The 24983-nt window shown below is 40.4% G+C and overlaps 1 protein-coding gene and 1 non-coding gene across 3 annotated transcripts in view; one reads left to right on the top strand and one right to left on the bottom strand.

The window, feature by feature from the left end:
- Positions 1–24983, top strand: part of PPIL6 (peptidylprolyl isomerase like 6) — a 57893-nt gene that overhangs the window by 28515 nt on the left and 4395 nt on the right. Inside the window, exons 7-8 of one of the 2 annotated variants that reach the window (XM_004372499.2) lie at positions 8563–8698; positions 17134–17345. In XM_004372499.2, coding sequence (XP_004372556.1) covers positions 8563–8698; positions 17134–17245 — 248 coding nt within the window. In that variant the 3' untranslated portion in view covers positions 17246–17345. Of the gene's footprint in view, positions 1–8562; positions 8699–17133; positions 17346–24983 lie in introns of those variants that run through there. The other variant, XM_023727640.1, reaches the window with a different exon arrangement.
- Positions 12178–12309, bottom strand: LOC111819760 (U6atac minor spliceosomal RNA). The gene has a single exon (XR_002823332.1). It is a non-coding gene; the product is annotated as a U6atac minor spliceosomal RNA (small nuclear RNA).

The following is a 24983-nucleotide window of genomic DNA, read 5'->3' as shown; positions in this document are numbered from 1 at the left end:
TTCTTTTTTTTGTTTTTTAATCTTAGCCATCCTGGTGGGAGTGAAATGGTATCTCATCGTGGTTTTGATTTGCATCTCTCTGGTGGCTCATGAGAGGCCCTGGTGGCATAGTGGTTAAGAGCTCGACTGCTAACCTAAAGGCTGGCAGTTTGAATCTACCAGCTGCTCCTTGGAAACCCTATGGGGCAGTTCTACTCTGTCCTGTAGGGTCGCTGTGAGACGGAATCGCTCGACGGCAGTGGATTTTGTTTTGTTTTGGTGGCTAATGATGTTGAGCATCTTTTCATGTGCTTGGTGGCCAATAATATGTATTTTAAATATTGTCTTATCCTTGTTACACTAAGTAGACCAGTTTCATAATATTAGCTTGTCCTAATTCACTAATAGCTACAGCACTTGAAATCCACTTACCCATTGCTAGATCTCTCTAAGTTAAAGTGGACATTAATAAAAAGCACAGAGCCTATTGTACTGTCAGTACTGAATAATGAATGAACACTGAAAGTAATACAAAAATTTTTTTTATTAGAATAAAGAACTGAAGATAATATGGTCTGGGAGTCCCTGGGTGGTGCAAATAATTAAGCGCTCAACTACTAGCTGAAAGGTTGGTGGTTCAAACCCACCCAGAGACACCTCAGAAGACAGGCCTGGTGGTTTGCTTCCTAAAAGGTCACAATCTTGAAAACTCTATGGAGCAGTTCTACTCTGACACACATGGGGTCACCATGAGCTGGAATCGACTTAATGGCAACTAACAACAACAACAGCCATTTAAGGGCTACTTAATTTTTTTTTTTTTTATTCTGAGATATATACAGAAAAGTGTATATGTAAAAATTTAAAAATTATATAGCAGACATCCATATTACCACCACCCTTGACTAGAAACATAAACTTCCAACAAGACAGAAGTCCCCCATTTGTCCATCCTCAGTTACAACTCTATCTCCCTCTAGCTGGACTTTCCCCGTTTCTTTTTCTTTTTTTTAAATTGTGGTATAAATATATAACAAAACATTTGCCATTTCAACATTTTTTACATGTACAATTCAGTGACATTAATTATGTTCCTCATGTTGCGCAACCATCACCACTATCCATTTCCAAATTTTCCTATCTCCCTTAACGCTTCGCTTTTCTTCATAGTTTTCCACCCATGTGTGCATGTCTAAACAGTATCATTAAATTTTGAGTATTTTTGAGTTTCATGTAAGTGGAATCATGTTCTAGGCTTTCTTTGTATTTGGCTTCTTTTGTCATCACTACCTGTGCAGTTCATCCACATTCTGTATAGCTGTAAGTCTCTCATTTTCATTACTGTTAAATGTTATGTATATACCTCAAGTATTTATCCATTCTGCTGTTAATGAACACTTGGCTGTTCACTCGTAGTGTCACATACACAATAAACATGTTTACACATTAAATATCTTATTAAAGTAGCAGTTTAAAAATTCCGGATAGTATACTTCATTTACTTTTATACAACAAGTAATACTAGTGAATAGCTGTTATTATTTAAGCAGGATGGTAAAATTAGAGCAGTAGGTATAAAAAATTGATATTGTTGAATTCAGTCAGATTTCTACCTTATATAACTCTTCTGAGAAAATTATATGGGAATTTCCCAAACTGTCTGATTATACTTTGCCAGAGAGATCCAAAGCATTTTGCCCATTCTTGTAGTAATTACTTTTATAAGCACCAAAATGAACTTTATTTTAAATAATTGCAGAAAGCAGTTTTCTTCAGTATATTAACTCTGATTTCTGTATTAAACAAAAGTATACGTTTCCCCCTCAATGTTATATGTTGCAAATGATGCCAATGGTAGCCACAGAACAGTAACTACTACCCTGTATCTTCCTGTAAGTCGCAGAGGCAGGCAGGAACTCATGAGTCACAGACCATGTAATGAGAGGATTCTGAATTTCTACCAGAGCTTTTAAAACTTCCTTAAGTTTCTATGAACTAAAAATAAAATTATCACTAATTGTGCTAATTTAGCCAGTATTCAAATTTTTAATTTTTCTAATTTTGCCCAGCAATCAAAAAAAGCTTTTTAAAAATAGATTGTTTAAAATATTCCTTTCAATTCAGAACTACTGATAAAATAATCTATAATAGTTAATTATTGCCCCACTCAGACTTAATGGGATAAATGGTTGTTGATTTAAGGGTCATTTTTTTTCCCTGTCCTCAAAAAGTTTTTTATGTTATTAGACTAAAATTATTTATAGAACTCAAATGTATTAAGCCCAGTACTTAGGGCAGCACTTGGAATACAGTTTTGAATTATTATTCAATAAATATTTGTTTAATGAACAAATGTTGAAATATACCTATGGATTTTCATTCCCCATTTTAATATTGTTAACTAGTGTTGAAAAATATTTCCCTATTAATATAAATATGCTATTAGGATAGCCATTTTTTCAGTAAAGCTGCTCTAAAGTAAAGTTTTTATTCTAAACTCCAGTATGCCATTGGCTCCCATCTTTAGGTGGGTGGGTTGCTCCTGCACGGCAGGGGGTCCACTTCACTTCCCAAGGGAGCACCTCCTGACTGACCATCCTGGAGCTGGCGAGGCAGGTCCAGCAGCCTGGTTGTAAGGGGCATCTAGCTGCAGCTCATGTCAGATTTATACAGGAAGGAACCCCACAACTTTGTTACTCTGAAGGGAACAGGAAGGAGAAGGACAGCTAACCCCGGAATGTCTGGATGCTTCCCAGGAGCAGAAGTGGGGTGAATTCCGCTGAGGGCTCTGCCTGGTTATGGCAGAGCCACTGAGGGGTTTCCCTCAGCCCTGGCATCACTGCATATCAGGAAGCAGCATAGCCTCAGGTCATAAGGTCCACATAAACATTCTGTACTTATAGAATTGATAACATAGTCATTTATTTTTCACAAGTATTTTTCAGGTCTGTACATCTTAAATTCATAAGTCAGAGACCATCTATTGTTATTGTTGGTGGGTGCCAATGAGTCGATTCTGACTCAAAGCTACCCCATATGACAGTAGAACAGTCCTGTAGGGTTTTATAGGCTGTAATCTTTACTGGAGCAGATTGCCAGGTCTTGCTTCCGTGTTGCTGCTGGGTGGTTTTGAACTGCCAACCTTTTGATTAGCAGCTGAGCACTTAATCGTTGTGCCACTAGGTCTCCTTAGAGACCATCGATACACCTCTTAAAAACATGCTTTCTGAGCTGGTAATAGGTAACCCAAGGTAGAGAAGGGAGGGTGTTGACATGTCATGAACCAATGTCATAAAACCGTATGTGTACTAACTGTTTAATGAGAAACTTTGTTCTGTAAAACCTCATCTAAAGTACAATAAAACAATTAAAAAAAAAAAAGATACTTTCTGTCCCTTTACAGCAGTGAGTTCCAAATTGTCCTCTAAGGAGTTCCACGGGGGTCCTGAAGGAGTATCTTAAGGAGATAAGAGGGCTCAAGGTCCTTTTATCTGTTTTATACGTGAGCTTTCACACAGGTAGCGTTTTGTTTTGTTTTGTTTTTTCGATAAGTATTATGGCTAACTGCTTTAAAAACTTTCCTAAAATCACAGAACTTTTGGTTAAAATGTTTATACATTTTCTTTCCTATTATTTGCAGAATTTAAGAAAAATTAATCATAGTATTTAAGAGCAATGACAAATACCATTTTCAGATGTTAAAACTCTCTGGATCTTTGCTTTGGGCAGATTACCATTCCATATGATTTTCTGTGAAATTAATGAGTTATTTCTATATTCTACTGAAATGAATATGAACCATCGATGTAATTAACACAGACTCATTTGTATAAAAATGCTTTATTTGCATTTCATAAGATTTCAGAGGTCTTTATTTAGTTTTTAATATAACAAGCTAAAAGTAACCACCACAGATATATCCTAATTGTTTAGTTTGCTTAGTTTTGAAACTTAACAAGAATACTCATCAATTACAGTTTAATAAAATCTTATTGACAGTTAATATTCATCTCTTAATTATTTCAAGATTTATAAAGTTACTGAATGAGAACTTTATTGAATTTCTCTACCATCACTTCCTTCCTGAAAATGGTAGCCAGTAACCATCATACAATTCTTTTTACTTATTAACCTTACACTAAAAATATTGCTTTCCATAAAATCTTGGTCAATCCATTATAAGGTTTGAGATTATAATTGATTTAAAGAGTACCCAAGATAAGCATAAATTAATTTCCTTTCATCATCAATACTTTCATCGCCACATATGTGCCAGGTGGAGTCCCAGGGCAGTGTAAAAGGTTAACTTGCTCCACCGCTAACCAAACAGTTGTTGGTTTGAGTTCACCCAGAAGTGCTTCAGAAGAAAGACTTGGTGATTTACTTCTGAAAAATCAGCTATTGAAAACCCTATGGAGCACAGTCCTACTCTGACACACATGAGGTCACCATGGGTTGGCATCGACTTGATGGCAACTGGCACTGGTAATTGGTATGTGCCAGGTGATGTGCCCAGAGGCCCTGCGGCTAAAGCTACAATGAAATAAAGTCCCTTCCTTCACATACTAAAGAGTGAGCAACCATGGAAACAAATTACATACAGTGTTAAAAGGACTATAATAGAGGTATGTATAAGACGCTGTAGGGGAGGGGTCAGGTGCATGAAAGACTTCTCAGAGCAGGTGTTTTTAATGATCACCAGTGCAGTTTGAGAAACTGGACTATATGAAGAAGAATGAGGCATCAGGATTGAAGGAAAACTCATTAATAACCTGCGTTATGCAAATGACACAACCTTGCTTACTGAAAGTGAAGAGGACTTGAAGCGCTTACTGATGAAGATCAAAGACTACAGCTTTCACTGTGGATTATACCTCAACATAAAACAAAAATCCTCACAAGTGGACCAATAAGTAACATCATGATAAACGAAGAAAAGATTGAAGTTGTCAAGGATTTCATTTTACTTGGATCCACAGTCAACACCCATGGAAGCAGCAATCAAGAAATCACAAGACACATTGCATTGGGCAAATTGGCTGCAAAAAACCTCTTTAAAGTGTTGAAAAGCAAAGATGTCACCTTGAAGACTAAGGTGTGCCTGACCCAAGCCATGGTGTTTTCAGTCGTATCATATGCATGTGAAAGCTGGACAGTGGATAAGGAAGATCGAAGAAGAATCGATGCCTTTGAATTGTGGTGTTGGCAAAGAATATTGGATATACCATAGACTGCCAAAAGAATGAGCAAATCTGTCTTGGAAGAAGTACAACCCGAATGCTCCTTAGAAGCAAGGGTGGAGCGACTACGTCTTACATACTTTGGACACCTTGTCAGGAGGGATCAGTCCCTCCCTGGAGAAGGACATTGGTAAAGTACAAGGTCAGTGAAAAAGAGGAAGACCCTCAATGAGATGGATTGACACAGTGGCTGCAACAATGGTCTCAAGCATAACAACAATTGTTGGCATGGCAGAGGACCGGGCAGTATCTCGTTCTGTTGTACATAGGGTCGCTGTGAGTCAGAACTGACCCGATGGCACCTAACAACAACAATGCAGTTTGAATGAAATACTGCTGCCAAAACAAAAGAAAAATTGCTGACATTTACTCTTAAGTAGAGTAAATACATTTATTAATTTATTACAAATTGAAGAGGAACGACATTGCATTCATTGTCAAAGAGAACATTTCAAGATCTATCCTGAAGTACAGCACTGCCAGTGATAGGATAATAACCATACACCTACAAGGAAGACCAAGTTAATATGACTATTATTCAAATTTATACACCAACCACTAATGCCAGAAGTGAAGAAATTGAAGATTTTTACCAACTTCTGCAGTCTGAAGTTGATCAAACATGCAATCAAGATGCATTGACAATTATTGGTGATTGGAATATGAAAGTTGGAAACGAAGAACGATCAGTAGTTGGAAAATATAGCATTGGTGATAGAAACAATGGCAGAGATCACATGATAGAATTTTACAAGAACAGTGACTTACTCATTGGAAATACCCTTTTTCAACAACATAAACAGCAACTATACACATGGACCTCAGTGGATGGAATACATAGGAATCAATTCAACTACATCTGTGGAAAGAGACGATGGAGAAGCTCTCAATATCATCAGTCAGAACAAGCCCAGGGGCCAGCTGTGCAACAGACCATCAGTTGCTCATATGCAAGTTCAAGCTGAAGCTGAAGAAAATTAAAACAAGTCCACGAGAGCCAAAGTACGACCTTGAGTATATCCCACCTGAATTTAGAGACCATCTCAAGAACAGATTTGACACATTGAATATTAATGACCAAAGACCAGATGAGTTGTGGGATGACATCAAGGATGTCATTAAGAAAGCAAAAGGTCATTAAAAAGACAGAAAAGAAGGAAAGAAAAAAAAAAGGCCAAAATGGATGTCAGAAGAGGCTCTAAAACTTGCTATTGAATGTAGAATAGCTAAAGCAAATGGAAGAAATGATGAAGTAAAAGAGCTGAACAGAAGATTTCGAAGGGCAGCTCGAGAAAACACACTAAGGTATTATGATGAAATGCACAAAGACCTGGAGTTAGAAAACCAAAAGGGAAGAACACGCTCGGCATTTCTCAAGCTGAAAGAACTGAAGTAAAAATTCAAGCTTCGAGTTGCAATATTGAAGGATTCTATGGGCAAAATATTGAACGACACAGGAAGCATCAAAAGAAGATTGAAGGAATACAGAGTCACTGTACTGAAAATAATTGGTCAACATTAAACCATTTCAGGAGGTAGCATATGATCAAGAACCAATGGTATTGAAGGAAGAAGTCCAAGCTGCTTTGAAGGCATTGGTGACAAATAAGGGTCCAGGAATTGACAGAATACCAATTGAGATGTTTCAACCAACAGATGCAATGCTGGAAGCACTTACTCATCTATGCCGAGAAATTTGGAAGACAGCTACGTGGCCAGTTGACTGGAAGAGATCATTATTTGTGCCCATTCCAAAGAAAGGTGATCCAATGGAATGCAGAAGTTATTGAACATTAGCATTAATGTCATACTCACGTAAAATTTTGTTAAAGATTATTCAGAAATGGTTGCAGCAGTACATCGACAGGGAACTGCCGGAAATTCAAGCTGGATTCAGAAGAGGACGTGGAACAAGGGATATCATTGCTGATGTCAGATGGATCTTGGCTGAAAGCAGAGAGTACCAGAAAGATACTTACTTGTGTTTTATTGACTATGCAAAGGCATTTGACTGTGTGGATCGTATTATGGATAACATTGCAAAGAATGGGAATTCGAGAACACTCAATTGTTCTCATCAGGAACCTGCACATAGACCAAGAGGCAGTCATTCAAACAGAACAAGGGGATACCGTGTGGTTTAAAATCAGGACAGATGTGTGTCAGGGTTGTATCCTTTCACCATACTTAGTCAATCTGTATGTTGAGCAAGTAATCCAAGAAGCTGGACTGTATGAAGAAGAATGGGGCATCAGGATTGAAGGAAAACTCATTAATAACCTGTGATATGTAGATGACACAACCTTGCGCGCTGAAAGTGAAGAGGACTTGAAGCAGTTACTGATGATGATCAAAGACCACAGCCTTCAGTATGAATTACACCTCAACATAAAAAAAACAAAAATCCTCACAACTGGGCCAATAAGCAGTATCATGATAAATGGAGAAAATACTGAAGTTGTCAAGGATTTCATTTTACTTGGATCCACAATCAACACCCTAGGAAGAACAGTCAAGAAATCAAACGATGTATTGCATTGGGCAAATCTGCTGCAAAAGACCTCTTTAAAGTGTTAAAAAGCAAAGATGTCACTTTGAGGACTAAGGTGGGCCTGAGTCAAGTCATGGTGTTTTTAGTTGCCTCATATGCATGCAAAAGCTGAATAATGGATAAAGATGAAGGAAGAATTGATGCCTTTAATTATGGTGTTGGTGAAGAATATTGAATATGCAATAGACTGCCAGAAGAATGAACAAATCTATCTTGGAAGAAGCAAAGCCAGAATACTCCTTTAAAAGCAAGAATGGAGAGACTTTGTCTCACATACTTTGGACATGTTATCAGGAGGGACCAATCCCTGGAGAAGGACATCATGCTTGGTAAAATTGAGGATCAGCGTCAGTGAAAGAGAGGAAGACCTTCAGTGAGATGAACTGACACAGTGGCTGCAAAGATGGGCTCAAACATAGTAAGGATTGTCTGGGTGGCGCTGGACCGGGCAGTGATCTGGTGTACACAGGGTCACTGTGAATCTACATAACTCCACATAACCTAACAACAACAACAATTTTCTTAGCACACTTATTTTTAGCTATAGTAAAGATAAACTAAAGCTAAATATTCACATCTAAAATTCTACAGTTTATTTTTTTTTTACAGTTTGTGTTTTTGAATGTTTGAAAATAATATGAAACAGAATATTTACAGTTTGGAATGTATGGGTAAGTATGATTAAGATTGTTACCCACAGTTTTATTTTTCGCCTTACATGTTATAATCAATCTTACATTCAGATGAGATAATAGAAATATTTTAATGGCGTATTGATTATTGTTTTTCCAGATGAAAACTTTTCAATTCCTCATAATAAAAGGGGAGTTCTTGGAATGGTCAACAAAGGCCGTCACAGCAATGGATCACAATTCTATATCACACTACAATCAGCTCCCTATCTAGATAGAAAATATGTGGCTTTTGGGTATGTACATTTTATGTTTGTCTATATAATATTCATACTTGTAAAAATGTCATTCAAAAAGATTTGAAAAAGTATTGTACATAGTCTGTGGATAACTAAAGATAGGATTTAAATGCAAAAGTAATACAAATATAGAAAAGAATGGTATCTAGAAATACTTAGAAATACATTTTTTGTAAGAAGCTTTGTATCTATAAAGAATACCATTTAAGCACAGCCATTATAATATTATAATCCATCCATCCATCATCTATCCATTTTCAGCTTCAAGGATATTATCAGTTTTTAATCTGCTGTGAATCATACCATAGTGCTTAATAACGTAGATGTATTTAGATGGAGAAGTGAGGAGGTGAAGCTGTTTAAGTGATTGTCCATGAACATCATGAGATGGATGAAAACTATCCAAGTTACAAATAACTCTTTTTACTGAACAATTTTAAATATGGAAATATATCAGATAATAATTATTATTACAATGTTATTAGCAAGCTGCTTATAGGCATGTAGACCTAAAATAGATGATGACTATACTTTTCATCACTCTAGTGTTTCACATCTCTAATTACTGAAGTAAATATAAGGTGAAGCTTACTTTGTCTTCCTTAAAATGATGTAAAGGGTTAGAATTTTGCTGAATAATTATTAGATTACTCCAGCCGCCCAATAGGGATCCAGCCACCCCTAGGGATAGCTATTAACTCTTCAGTCCATGAAGACATTTCATGTCAGTGTTAATTTTAACCACAATTATTCCTTGAGTGTAAGATCTGTGACATTTCCAGGTTGAAGAGGTAGAAAATGTATTTTTTTATTATTGTACTTCAGATGAAGGTTTACCGAGCAAACAAGTTTCTCGTTAAACAATTAATACAGATATTGTTTTGTGACATTGGTTGCCAAACCTATGACATGTCAGCACTCTCCCCTTCTCGACTCTGGGTTCCAAATTACCAGTTTTCCTGTCCCCTCTTGCCTTCTCGTCCTTGCCCCTGGGCTGGTGTGCCCATTTAGTCTAGTTTTGTTTTATGGGCCTGTCTAATCTTTGACTGAAGGGTGAACCTCAGGAGTGACTTCATTACTGAGTTGTAAGGGTGTCCAGGGGCCGTACTCTCAGGGTTTCTCCAGTTTCTGTCAGACCAGTAAGTCTGGTCTTTGTGTGTGTGTGTGTGTGTGTGTGTGTGTGTGTGTGTGTGTGTGAGTTAGAGTTTTGTTCTACATTTTTCTCCAGCTCTGTCTGGGACCCTCTATTGTGATCTGTGTCAGAGCAGTTGGTGGTAGTAGCCGGGTGCCATCTAGTTGTGCTGGACTTAGTCTCATGGAGGCTATGGTGTTTGTGGTCCATTAGTCCTTTGGACTAATCTTTCTCTTGTGTCTTTGGTTTTCTTCCTTCTCCCTTGCTCCAGATGGAGTGAGACCAGTGGAGTATCTTAGATGGCCACTCACAAGCTTTTGAGACCCCAGATGCTACTCACCAAAGTAGAATGTAGAACATTTTGTTTATAAACTGTGTTATGCCAGTTGAGCTAGATGTTCCCCAAGACCATGGTCCCCAGAGCCCTCAGCCCAGTAATTTGGTCCCTCGGGGAGTTTGAATTTGTTTATGGAGCTTCCATGACCTTGCCTTGGACAAGTTGTGCTGGCTTCCCCAGTATTATGTACTGTCTTACCAAAGTTACCACTTCACCAAAGTTACCACTTCTCTATTGTTTATTTAGTGTTTTTCCCTTCTACTCCTCCCCTCCCTTCTAACTATCAAAGATTGTTTCTTTTTTTGTGTGTAAACCTTTTCATGAGTTTTTACGGTAGTGGTCTCATAACAATATTTGTCCTTTTGTGATTGACTTATTTCACTCAGCATAATGCTCTCCAGATGAGATGCTTCACAGATTCATCATTGTTCTTTATCGTCGCATAGTACTCCATTGTGTGTATGTACCATAGTTTGTTTATTCATTCGTCTGTTGATGGGCACCTAGGTTATTTTCATCTTTTTGCTACCATGAACAATGTTGCAATGAACATGGGTGTGCACATGTCTATTCATGTGACGGCTGTTATTTCTCTGGGATGTATTCCTAGGAGTGGGATTGCTGGCTCATATGGTAGATAGAAAATGTATTTTCATCCAAAGGATACTGCTTTAAAGAGATGATTTTGTATTATTAGATTATAACCTAAAATAATGTGTTGTCTTCAGTCCTAACTAAATTGTATTCTGATTTTGAAAATGCATTCCTATTTTTAAATTCAAATTACCCTCAGAATTTCTTAGATTATTTAAATATCTTCCTACCATCTTGCTGACAGTCTCCCTCTACTGACTGCTTAGTTGTTCTTTTATATCTCTGCTAAAGATATCTTTCTTAAACACAAACATGACTACTTTAAAATTTTTAATGCCTCCATCACCACCTCCCCGCAGATGCATAGAGCCTAAAGTCTAGTCCTTCACTCTCTGGCCCCACATCTTTTTTCAGCCTTCACTTCTGCTCTCCTCCTGACTCACTCATTTAAGCAACATTTTATTAGGCACCTACTATATACCACGGTGGAGCCCTGGTCGTGCAGTGGTTAAGGGCAATGGCTGCTAACCGAGAGGTCAGCAGTTTGAATCCACCAGCCACTCCTTGGAAACCCTGTGGGGCAGTTCCACTCTGTTCTATAGGGTCGCTATGAGTTGGAAATGACTTGATGGCAGGGGGTTTGGTATATGCCATGGTGGTGCAGCAGTTAAATGCTCAGCCCTTAACCGAAAAGTTGGTGGCTTGAACACACAGGAGAAAGACCTGGTGATCTGCTTCCATAAAGATAATAGCCAAGAAAACCCTATGAGTCATATCTACCCTGTCACACAGGGTCCCTGTGAGTTGGAAGTGACTTGCTGGCACCCAGTGACAACAACAATATGTCAGTCACGGAGCCCTGGTGGCACGATGGTTAAGCACTTGGCTGCTAACCGAAAGGTTGGCAGTTCTAGCCCACCCAGTGGCTCTGCAGGAGAAAGACCTGGAAATCTGCTTCCATAAAGATTACAGCCATGAAAACCGTATGGGGAAGTTCTAGTCTATCACATAGGGTCACTATGAGTCAACATCAACTTGACAGCAGCCAACAACAGCAATATGCCAGTCGTTGTTCTCAATGGTGGAGAAAGAGGGATGAGGCATAATTCTTGCCCTTCCCAGAGTTTGTAGTCTATTAGGGAAGAGAGATCAGAAAACCAACAACTGTAAGAACATGAGACATGGGCTATGCAAGTTCTATACAGGGTGCATTGGGAATTTAGGAGAGAGGGGTAAGAAAACACCCTCCAACTTCTTTGTTGTTGTTGTGTGCCGTCGAGTCGATTCCAACTCATAGTGACCCTATAGGACAGAGTAGAACTGCCCCATAGGGTTTCCAAGGAGCAGCTGGTGGATTCAAACTTCCAACCTTTTGGTTAGCAGCCAAGCTCTTAACACAGCCCTACCAGGGCTTCAAAACTGTGGTTAGATGCCACAAAGTGGGTGGCAATGCCTTAACCTTATTTATGCGTGTTGTAAGGCCCGAGAGGGCCTCTTCCATCCTTATGAAGGGCACTGCTAACCTTTTATCCTTTCATAGAACTCCCAACTTCTTTAGGAAGAGTGAATGCAGATCCTTACAGGATGGCCCTTGGGTGGAGGAATGCTTGTTCAGGATTCACCTGCCTCTTGAGGAATCTCACTAATTTTTGTTGTCACCACCACACTGGCCTCAGGGAGGTGCTGCGCCCCTCTTTATTGTTGTGGCCCAAATGTGATCTCCATTTATCCTTTAAATCTCCAAATCACAGTGGAGGCTGGGCTGGAATATATGAATAAGACCTTACAGAACATTAGGGGAGAAGCAGATAATCTGACAAAATATAATTCATCCAGGGATGCCTCTAGTGGTAGATGCTTTCTGTGAACATCCCCAGGTGTATTTGAGCTTCTGGAAGCCCAGACTGGTAAGGCCCAGAGAGAAATAGAAGTTTCCTCTCCTGTCTGAGACAGGCCCTTTTTCCAAACTCTTGTTTCTGGTGCAAGAACCTGCCTCTCGTTCAGGGGAGAATGAACCAACCCAAGAGCACAACCTTGCCCAGTGGTCTCATAGGGAAAGAGTATCAAAATACAGACCTGTAAGATCTCCATTTGTAGAAGAAATGTGTCCTTATGATAGATATGTTGCCGATAGTAGTGGGAGTAATTAATTTCATTATAAGTGACCATAAAGTGAGGGGGAAGGGGGTCATGGAAAGCTTCCTAGAAAGATGAGCTGAGTATTGAAGGTCAGGTAGAAGTTAGCCAGATAGAGAATGCAGGAAATTAAAATTAGTAAAATTAATTCTAGGAAGCCTGAAGAGAGGCCCTGAGGAGTAAGACAGTATCTTATCTACAAGTCATTTGGTCTGGCTAGAGCTTAGTGCCCAGGGGGGATGGAGAGAGAGGAGGCTGGAGAATATGAGACAGCCAGGGCCCAGGGCCCTGGGTGACAAGGGCCATAGGTGCCATGCTGTTGAGCATGGACCTCACCTGGAGGTGATGGGGTACCATGGAAGAATTTTAAATCGGGAGTAACAGGATCAGGTTCTCATTTTGGAAAAATCCCTTTGGCAGAGGTGAGGGATAAATTGGCAAAGGATGGTAGAGAGGCCAGATAGGAAGCTATGATAATGTTGTTAGTTGCCATCAAGTCGATTCTGACTTCATGACGACCCCAAGTGTGCAGAGTAGAACTGTTCTGTAGGGTTTTCAAGGCTGTGACTTTCTGGAAGCAGATCGCCAGGCTTGTCTTTTGAGGCACCTCTAGGTGGGCTTGAACCACCAATCTCTTGGTTAGTAGTCCAGCTCTTAACCATTTGTGCCACCCATGGGTCATAAATAAAGCCCCAGTCTAAGGCACTTGCCGTACGGATGAAGAGCAGGGGATAAATGGACAAATTCAAGAGATATTTAGAAGTCTGAATCAGCAAGTCTTGGTGACTGTTTAGGTGTTGGGGTGAGGGCATGGAAAGGATAGAGCAGTGTTGTCCAACAGAACTTTCTGCAGTGATGGAAATGCCCTAGACATTCAAACTTCTAATGTGGCTATTGAGCACTTGAAATGTGACTAGTACAACAGAGAAATGGACTTTTATTTATTTAATATAGATATTTTAATCGCTTCTGAAGATTTATGTAGTTGATTTAAACCTTCATGAGAACATATCTGATAAGATCTAAAAATGAATACTTGGGGAAAAGTTATTAATATCTAATTTATATCATCTCACTTTAATTTGGAATTATTTCAAATATATAAATACTATTTGTTTTATATTTTTTTTTTTTATTGTACTTTAGATGAAGGTTTACAGAGCAAACAAGTTTCTCATTAAACAATTAATACACATACTGTTTTGTGACATTGGTTGCCAATTCCACGACATGTCAACACTCTCCCCTTCTCGACCCTGGGTTCCCCATTACCAGCTTTCCTGTCTCCTCCTGCCTTCTCATCCTTGCCCCTGGACTGGTGTGCCCATTTAGTCTTGTTTTGTTTTATGTGCCTGTTTAATCTTTGACTGAAGGGTGAACCTCAGGAGTGACTTCATTATGAGCTATAAGGGTGTCTGGGGCCTGTACTCTCGGGGTTTCTCTAGTCTCTGTCAGACTAGTAAGTCTGGCCTTTTTTTTTTTTTTTTTTTTTTGGTAAGTTAGAATTTTGTTCTACATTTTTCTCCAACTCTGTCCAGGACCCTCTATTGTGATCCCTGTTAGTGCAGTTGGTGGTGGTAGCTGGGTACCATATAGTTGTGCTGGACTCAGTCTGCTGGAGGCTGTGGTGGTTGTGGTCCATTTGTCCTTTGGACTAATCTCTCCCTTGTGTCTTTGGTTTTCTTCCTTCTCCCTTGCTCCAGACAGGGTGAGACGAGTAGAGTATCTTAGATGGCCACTCACCAGCTTTTGAGACCCCAGACGCCACTCACCAAACTAGAATGTAGAACATGTTCTTCATAAACTGTGTTATGCCAGTTGAGCTAGATAGAGAAACTGACTTTTAAATTTTATTTAGTTGTAATTAATTTAAATAGCCACATGTGGCTAGTAGCCACCATGCTGGGTGAAGCAGGTCTAACTAACTCCTAGGATTCTGGAACTGGCTGGAAGACTGGTGCCAGTCACCAAGATAGAGAATAAAAGAAAGAGGATTTGGGAGAGAAGATCATGGGTTCAGGTTGGACAAGTTATATTTAAGGTTAACATACTTATAGGACGTGCAGATGGCAATGTCCCAGGGGGTAGATATTCAAGCTGGGTCACAGCTGGAGATGTAGAATTGGAAGCAGTTAACAATGGCAGCTGAGCTACAGCCAGACCAGAACAGCCATGCCCTTCATACTGCTGGCCTTTGTGTAAGCTGTTCCTTTCTGCCTTCTTCATTCTGTCAAAATCCTATTCAAGGTTGAGGTCAGAAACCTCCCCGATTGCCAAAAGCAAGTGTGTCCTCTCTGGCACATTGTGAATAACTTGAAGCAGAGGCTAGGTCTCACTCATCTGTACCCTCACACCTCTCACAGTGGAGAGGTGCACATAGTAGGTGCTCATTCAATATCTGTGAAACCTATTTGGAGAATAGACTCCTTTGGGCAGAGGTGAATCTATCCACTTATCCCCTGCTCTTCATCCTCAGAATGTACCCTGAGTCTTGCCCTGTGTTATAACTTCTTATTAGAATGGCAAAAATAGAACCCAGATGCGGATAAAGAGAAGGCTAGAGCACAGTCAGTGTAAGTACTGACCATGCCCCTGTGAAGGTTCATGGACGGGATATTGTACCTTCTCCTCAGCCACTGCCCTGACCAAGCACTGGCAGAAGGCACCAGCCTATCCTTCAGCCTTGTCTCTCTGGCCCATGATGCCATCTCTTAATTGAAAGAACCATCAAACATCTAGCTCCACTCCTTAGGGAGTTCTAGCTCGTGGCCAGTGGATGTCTACAGAGATCCAAACTAGCAGGGCTTTGAGCCATCTTCTACTCATGTGTTCAGCGGATGTTGATTAGGTGCCTAGTATGTGCCAGACATTATGCTCAGCACTGAGCACAAGCAGACGTGACCCCTGACCTCATGGAAGAATCAGAAATTAATCAAAGAAGCATAAAGATAAATGTAAATTTCCAGCCCTGATAACTCCCATCAAGGACAGCGGGAGTTGGACATAAGCAGAGAGGTCTGGGAAACTTCCTTGAGGAAGTGATAACTGAGCTGAGACCTGAAGGAAGGCCAGGAGGTGACCAGGCAAAAGGTTGGTGAAGTGTGGGTGAAGGGCAAGAGGAGAGGAGACAGGGGTACTAGGAAGGGGACATGGGGCTTTTGAGGTACTGAAATCTAGCCTGGCTGGAGTAGAGAGAGCACGGGGGAACATGCTGAAAGAGAGCCCTGCAGGGGTGGGGAATCAGACCATGCAGACCCTCATAGGCCTTGCTAGAGATTTTGGTCTTTATCATAAGGATAATGGGAAATTATAAGGAGCACTGGTGGTGCAATGGTTAAGTGCTCAACTGCTAACCCAAAGGTTGGTGGTTCGAACCTACCTAGCGGCTCTGTGGGAGAAAGACCTGATGATTTGCCAAGAAAATCCTATGGGGCAGTTCTACTCTGTCACATAGGGTCACTATGAGTTGGAATTGACTTGACAGCACAAAACAACATGCACACAGTGGGAAATTATTGAAGTGTCTTAAGCAAGGAGATGACATCAGATTTGTATTTTAAAAAGATTCCTATGACTACAGTGAGAATAACAAGATTGTCTGGGTGCCAGAGCAGATGAGGGGAAACCAGGCTAGGTGGCTACAGCAGTAGGCCAGGCATCCTGAATTATGGTTGAGATTGTAGGTTATCGTTGCAAAGTAGACACGTCTAGAACTATTTAGGATATTTATGACTGATGTTAATTTGTAGGAAATAGCCTTGCTATAGCTGGGTAAAAGCGAAGCCCCGGTGGCATAGTGGTTTAAACGTCTGACCACTAACCAGTTCGAATCCACCAGCCGCTCCTTGGAAACCCTATGGGACAGTTCTACTCTGTTCTATAGGGTCACTATGAATTGGAATCAACTCGACTGCAGTGGGTTTATAGCTGGTTAAAGGAACCCTGTGGTGCAGTGGTTAAGAGCTTGGCTATTAACCGAAAGGTCGGCAGTTCAAACCCACCAGCAACTCCAGAAAGATGTGGTAGTCTATTTCTGTAAACATTTACAGCCTTGGAAACTCTTCAAGGCAGTTCTACTCTGTTCTGCAGGGTCAGTATGAGTTGGAATCAACTTGACGGCAGTGGGTTTGGTTTTTTAATGGATTTGTAGCTGGGTAGGACTCAATTTAGGAATATAAATGAAATGCGAAAATTTTTGACTGATTAAATTTTCTATTTTTTTCTCCCATGTAGTCAACTTGTTGAAGGAACAGATGTTCTTAAACAGCTGGAATTAGTTCCAACAGAAAATGAAAGACCAGTACCCAGATGTATAATTATTGACAGTGGAGATCTTTATGGCTGATTTTCATATCAATATTTTTTGTGATAATTTATTACTATGTATCTGATCAGCTGTTTTTAGACTTAATTTAACAGCGCTTGATAAACATTTTAATTTGAAAGCTGTGACAAACACTGTAGGTTGACTCACCCACCACCCAATCCCTCCCCATTTTCACTTCCTTCCTCTACCATAGAGACACTAAAAGCAACATATTCAGTTTCCCAGCCTCCTTTGCAGCCAGGAGTGTCCATGGGATGCTGTTCTGGCCAGTGGGACAGGAGTAGAACGTCAGTGGCTCTGCCTCTTTCTCCTTCATTCAGCCTTCAATGGAGAGAGGGTGGAGCTGCAAATGTCACCTCGTGCATATGTTACCCACGAGGGAAAGGCCAAGAGAACTGCAGAGATGTCAGCCCCCACCTCTTAAGCTGCAGAACCAATACCAGCACCCACTTTCCTCTGGACTTCTTACTATATTAGACAAATAGATTCCTGTTTATGTTACTGTTGGTTATTTTGTTACTTGTAGCCAAAGACATTCTTAACTTAGCAGAGTACCTCATGCTCTTTGAATCCTAAAACATTCAATGTGAGAGAATGATCTTGTTTTTAGCTACATTGTTATCATGAGAAACTTGGTAAATAACCAAATAGGAGCGATGCAATAGAAAAAATAATTCATTTTAATATTTCACTGTTAATACATGGCATTAAGAAAAAGGTAGATGTTTTTATGTGACACCATATAATCCTTGTCCCTATAAGCACACCAACATAAGAAAATCAAGGGCTTGGGTTACAGTCTTCATGGTGGTTGACTCCTGTGATATCGCTGGAGATCCAGTTGCATCAGCTGCTCCTTAATCTGAGGTTCCCAAACTCATGTCATTTGCGGTGCTTTGTAAACACAGTTTGCTGGATCCTGTCTTTGACCTACTGAATCAGTCTCTAGGTGTGAGACAGCGAGTCTGTCGCTTGTTTAGGTCTCTCCCCAGTGGTTCTTATTTAGCCAGTTGGGCTCTGGTCATTTCAGAATCCCTGTGAGAACATGATTAACTGGTTTTAGACTTCTTTTAGTTGTCACAATGTGCTTGACTCTGCTCTTGGTGCAGCCAGAGGTGGCCTTGCTCTGCTGCTGCCGCCACCACCACCACCACTGAGCTTCTGCTCTGCCCAGAGGCACTGTATTTTTCTTGCCCTAAGTGGAAGGAGGTTTGTCTTCCAAGAATGATCTCTTTTTTACCAACCTTAAGGGGACTGGCCTCTAAATGATTTGGGGCTTGCCAAAGGTAAAAACCAAAACCTGTTGCCACTGAGTCAATTCCAACTTATAGCGACTCCATAGAACAGAAGAGAACTGCCCCATAGGGTTTCCAAGGAGCGGCTGGTGGATTCGAACTGTGGACTTTTCGGTTAGCAGCCAAGCTCCTTTGCCAGAAGTAGGCATGTGCTTTTTAAAAAATTTTATTTTTAAATAATTAAGAGATTCACAGGGAGTTGCAAAAATAGTACAGAGCTAGCTATCTTGTATACCCTTCACCCAGTTTCTCTATATTGTACTATAGTACAGTATCAAAACCAGGCAGTGGACATTGGTACAATGTGTGTGTGTGATGCCATTTTATCACGTGCAGACTTGTGTAACCAACACCACAATCAAGAGACAGAACTGCTCCAGTACCACAAAGACCTCCCTCATGCTGCCCCTTTATAGTCACACCCACCTCAAGCCCCCATCATCCCTAACTCCTGACAACCGTTATACTAAGATCTGAGGTGGACGGGGAGAAAGCATTCTCCCGTGTCACATTCCCAACTGACCCAGAGGCAGCATAGTGTTAAGAATGTTCATTCTAGAGCCAGACTGCCTGGGTTCAAATCCTGGCTCTGCCATTTCCTAGCTACACTAGGAAAGAACTCTGTGCCTCTTATTTCTTCATCTGCAAAACAGTGGTACCTGCCACATAGGGTTGTTGTGAGAGTTCAATGAATCAGTAGTTTGTATAAAGAATGTAAGTGCTCAGTAAATGTATGCTCAATAAATTACTGATGTACAACCTTCAGCATGTGGCCCAGGAGCTTGTATTTTTTTTAAATGCTCCCCAAGCAACTCTAATAAACAGCCAATCTTGGGAACCACTGAAGAGGACATGTCTTCTCTTCCTATATCCTTAGAGTTCCAAGAAACCTGAGAACCTCAGGCTATTAGTATGAAGCCCCCAGACCCTGTCTCCAGGCCTTTGACTAGATTCCCCTGGTTACGCTCATCTCCATCATCAGGAGTAGGACTTGCTACTGGGACTCTTACTGGATATTCAAGCATGAAATGAATGAAAACATGTTTTGCAGGGATCTTGGTTTAAAACAAAACAAAAAGACTACAAGTATTGGTCATGTAACAATCAGCAGAGCAGTTCTTACTGGTGACGAACCTGTATAAAACATTAAGCATTTTATCTGATAACGTGAAAGAACTGGAATATTTGCATGAGTGTAAGAAACGATACCAGACTTCTTTGTCTATTTAGCAATGATGTAAAGGAGAACTCTGCCAATCTTCTGAAGGATGACAAGTTCATGGTCCCTTAGTTCGCTTTCACTTTCATCTTCCCAGCTATGTAGAAATTTCAGCTACAGAATGGTATATGCAGTGGTTCTTATTACCACCATTAGGAGGTATGCACAGTGATATTTCTATATTAGAATGATTTATATACTTAACTGTGTACTTTGGAAAAACTGTTACAAAGGACTCAAAAGCTCGTCCCAGTTGACCCCAATATAAGATAAATTTTACCCCAAAACAAAAAAAAACCTTTATTTAATTAAACAGAAGGGATTCTAGATTTTTCCGAGTCTGTAGATATGAGGGTAAGGCATTCTGATGACTTATATACATACATAAAATGCATGACTAGACCTTGCCCTGTTAGTGCAACAAAGTACATATACTAGGCCATGTTAATGAGGGAGCATGGCATCTAAACATTTTTCTCATTTTGGAAGATTTAACATTCAAAATTCTAAGGAACTGATCTCAGGTTTTACAGCCCCAGCTGCAAACTGTGCCAGTTATTTGCTAATGAACAGTGGCAAACCCAGGATTCCAGGCTCTAATCCAGGAGGTCTCGGCGGGGCCTGAGATTTTGCATTTCTAACAAATTTCCAGGTGTTATGAATGATATTGGTTCTTGGACTACAGTTTGAAAATCAAGAGTAAAGCAGTGGTTTTCAACCCAGGTTGCACATTAGAAACATCTGGGGAGCTTTTAAAAATCCTGATGCCCAAGGCTTACTCAAGATCAATTAAATCAGTACTCAGGCATCAGTATTTTTCAACACTCCCCAGGTGGTTTCCACTGTGCAGCCAGGGTTGAGAACAACTGCTCTGAAGTGTGATGTTCCCCCGCTGAAGGCCTGGAACAGTTATCAAGGAAATATCCATAGTGAAAGTGGAGAGGCTCCTAATGAGAGTATCTAGTATTTTATCATCAGTCCTAATCACTGTGTTAATAGTAAGAATCTGAGTATAGTTTTAACTCACTACTATTAATCTCTGATCTGTTATGATTCTTTTCGAATTTGATTGAAATGCTTTAAGTATTACAAGAGGCTTAATACATGTTGTTAAACTATATTATAGATGGAATTTCTTGCCACCTACCCATACCCCCTTCTAAATGAATCTGTCCTGGCCCACAGCTGAAGAGGGTCTGTGTCCAAGCAGCCATTTATGCCAGGTGCGCCCCTGCCCTTTTAGCCACAGATATGTTTAGCAAGGATGGACGACTGATTGATGTGAGCCAGTTCATTCATTTTTTTTCCCCAATCATTAATTCAGTGCCTGCTATTAGCTGGACATTGTGATTAGTCCCAGGAATAAAGTGGTGAATGCTGTTCCTATTTGCAATCTAGTGAGGAAGACAAACAGTTGCAGCAAAATGTAGTATATGCTTTGATTTGGGCAAGCCCAGTGTGCATAGGTGCACAGAGCAGGAGCACTTCCCTCAGTTTTGGTGCCTGGAGGATGGGGGAGGGTTGAGATGTTAAGGACAGGATTTCAGAGGGAGTGACATCAGAGCTGAGAGACTTGAAGGGTGAGCAGGAGTTGGCCAGGAGCCAGGAAAGGATGAGAATATTCTAGGCAGAAGAAATGTGTGAAGGTCTGGGGTCAAAAGAAAATACTAGCAGTTAGAAGGCTTGAAAGTTCAAAGAGCTCTAGGGTAGTTTTCAAATGGTAGTAGAATGAGGTCAGAGGAGAGAGGTAGGTAGTACATAGGTTGGAAGGCCTTGTAAGTTAGTCAAGTTCTCTCTGCCAAGAACTGTAACTGGAATACTGGGCAAGGGAGATGTTTAGATGCAGGGACTGGAGCTGGCAAGGTCATGTGGCGTTGGGATTTGAAACAGTGCCCTACCAAACCAGGTCCACATGCCAGAGATTCCTACCATTCAAGTCTCCCTTGGCCTACTACTTGGTTTCCCACCCTTGAAAGTCTACAAGATTTACTGCCATATTCTTACAGTGAATCCTCCAGGGCTTCAAACTGATTTGTTCCCCCAGGATCTTGTTAAAATGTATATTCTGATTCAGTATATCTGGGATGGAAATGCAAATTCTCAGCAGAGAGTCGAACGGGAATGAACTGGTTCAAAGAACCGATCCCTTTAACACGGGCTAGTTTGAGGGTTTCTGCTCCTTGCTATCAAGTTGTTGTCAAGTGCTGTCGAGTTGGTTCTGACTCATAACAATCCTATGTGCAACAGAATCAAACAATGCCCAGCCCTGTGCCATCCTCACAATCGTTGCTATGCTTGAGACCATCGCTGCAGCCACTGTGTCAGTCCATCTCGTTGAGGGTCTTCCTCTTTTTCTCTGACCTTCTACTTTACCAAGCATGATGGTCTTCTCCAGGGACTGGTCCCTCCTGATAACATGTCCAAAGTATGAGACAAAGTCTCGCCATTCTCGCTTCTAAGGAGCATTCCAGCTGTACTTCTTCCAAGACAGATGTTTGTTCTTATGGCAATCCACGGTATATTCAGTATTCTTCGCCAACACTATAATTCAAAGGCATCGATTCTTCTTTGGTCTTCCTTATTCATTGTCCAGGTTTCGCATGCATATGAGGTGAATGAAAATACCATGGCTTGGGTCAGGTGTACCCTAGTCCTCAAAGTGATGTCTTTTAACACTTTAAAAAGGTATTTTGCAGCAGATTTGCCCAACGCAATACAATGTCTGATTTCTTGACTGCTACTTCCGTGAGCATTAATTGTGGATCCAAGTAAAATGAAATCCTTGACAATTTCAATCTTTTCTCTGTTTATCATGTTGCTTATTGGCCCATTTCTCAGGATTTTTGTTTTATGTTGACGTGTAATCCATACTGAAGGTTGTGGTCTTTGATCATCATCAGTAAGTGCTTCAAGTCCTCTTTCCTTTCCGAAAGTAAGATTGTGTCATCTGCATATCACAGGTTGTTAATGAGTCTTCCTCCAATCCTGACGCCATGTCCTTCTTCCTATAGTCCAGCTTCTTGGATTATTTGCTCAGCATATAGACTGAATAAGTATGGTGAAAAAATACAACGCTGATGCACACCTTTCCTGATTTTAACCCACACGGTATCCCCTTGTTCTGTTCAAAGGACTGCCTCTTGGTCTACGTGCAGACTTCTCATGAACACAATTTAGTGTTCTGGAATTCCCATTCTTCACAATGTTATCCATAATTTGTTATGATCCACACAGTGGAATGCCTTTGCATAGCCAATAAAACACAGGTAAACATCTTTCTGTTATTCTCTGCTTTCAGCCAAGATCCATCTAACATCAGCAATGATAACCCTTGTTACACGTTTTCTGAATCCAGCTTGAAATTCTGGCAGTTCCCTGCTGATGTACTGCTGCAACTGCTTTTGAATTATCTTTAGCATAATTTTACTTCACTGTGATATTAATGATAATGATAATTTCTGCATTCCGTTGGATCACCTTTCTTCTTAATGGGCACAAATATGGATCTCTTCCAGTAGGTTGGCCAGGTAGCTGTCTTCCAAATTTCTTGGTATAGACGAGTGAGCATCTCCAGCCCCGCATCCATTTGTTCAAACATCTCAGTTGGTAGTCTGTTGATTCCTGGAGTCTTGTTTTTCACCAATTCCTTTAGTGCAGCTTGGACTTCTTCCTTCAATACCACTGGCTCTTGATCATATGCTACCTCCCGAAATAGCTGAAAGTTGACCAATTATTTTCAGTACAGTGACTGTGTATTCCTTCTATCTTCTTTTGACACCATCTGCGTTGTTCCATATTTTGCCCATAGAATCCTTCAGTATTGCAACTCGAGGCTTGAAATTTTTCCTCCATTCTTTCAGCCTGAGAAATGCCGAGCGTGTTCTTCCCTTTTGGTTTTCTAACTCCAGGTCTTTGCACATGTCATTGTAATACTTTGTCTTCTCGAGCTGCCCTTTGAAATCTGTTCAGCTCTTTTACTTCATCATTTCTTCCATTTGCTTTTGCTGCTATACATTCGAGAGCAAGTTTCAGCATCTCTTCTGACATCCATTTTGGCCTTTTCTTTCTTTCCTCTCTTTTTAATGACCTTTTGCTTTCTTAATGTATGATGTCCTTGATGTCATCCCACAACCTGCTCTTGCAAAATCCTATCATTCGATCTCTGGCTTTGTTTCTATCACCATGGCCATATTTTCCAACTACAGATCCTTCTTCTTTGGTTCCGACTTTCCCATTCCAACTACCAGTAATTATGAATGCATCTTGATTGCATGTTTGATCAATTTCAGACTGCAGACTTTGGTAAAAATCTTCAATTTCTTCATCTTTGGCCTTAGTGGTTGGTTTGTAAATTTAAACAATAGTTGTATGAATTGGTCTTCCTTGTAGGCGTATGGATGTTATGCTATTACTGACAGCATTATACATCAGGATGGATCTTGAAATGTTGTTTTTGATGACGAATGTGAAAGTTGGAAAAAAAAAGTAGGACCATTAGTTGGAAAATATGGCTTTGGTGATAGAAATGAGGTCGGAGATCGCATGATAGAATTTTGCGAAACCACTGACTTATTCACTGCAAATACCTGTTTCGGACAACATAAATCACGTGTATAGTTGCTGTTTATGTTGCTGAAAATAGGTATTTGCAGTGAATAAGTTTCTGATCTTGCAAAATTCTATCATGCAATCTCTGGCCTTGTTTCTATCACCAAGGCCATGTTTTTCAAATACCTATCCTTCTTTGTTTCCAACTTTTGCATTTCAATCACCAGTAATTATCAATGCATCTTGATTGCATGTTTGATCAATTTCAGATGGCAGAAATTGGTAAAAATCTTCAATTTCTTCATCTTCAGCGTTAGTGGTTGGTGCATAAATTTGAATAATAGTCATATTTACTGGTCTAACTGCTATCAAGTAGTGGAGCCAAACTTCTGGTTCTAAGGGGCCACTACATATTACCTACACTGAAGCGAGAAGGAAGGAGCCCTGGTGGTACAGTGGTTAAGCACGTGGCTGCTAACTGAAAGGCGGGCAGTTTGAATCTACCCAGTGGCTTTGCAGGAGAGAGACCTGGTGATCGGTTTCCATTAAGATTACAGCCTAGAAGAACCTGTGGAACAGTTCTACTTTGTCACATGGGGTTCCTATGAGTTGAAAATTGACTCCATGGCATACAACAAAACAGCTAGAAGGCAGGCTCCTGTTTGGAGTACTGGTCTGTTTATTTGGGAGAAAG

This window comes from Trichechus manatus, unplaced genomic scaffold (genome assembly GCF_000243295.1).
Source record: "Trichechus manatus latirostris isolate Lorelei unplaced genomic scaffold, TriManLat1.0 scaffold00017, whole genome shotgun sequence".
Taxonomy (NCBI): domain Eukaryota; kingdom Metazoa; phylum Chordata; class Mammalia; order Sirenia; family Trichechidae; genus Trichechus; species Trichechus manatus.
This window is presented reverse-complemented; position numbering and strand designations above follow the sequence as displayed.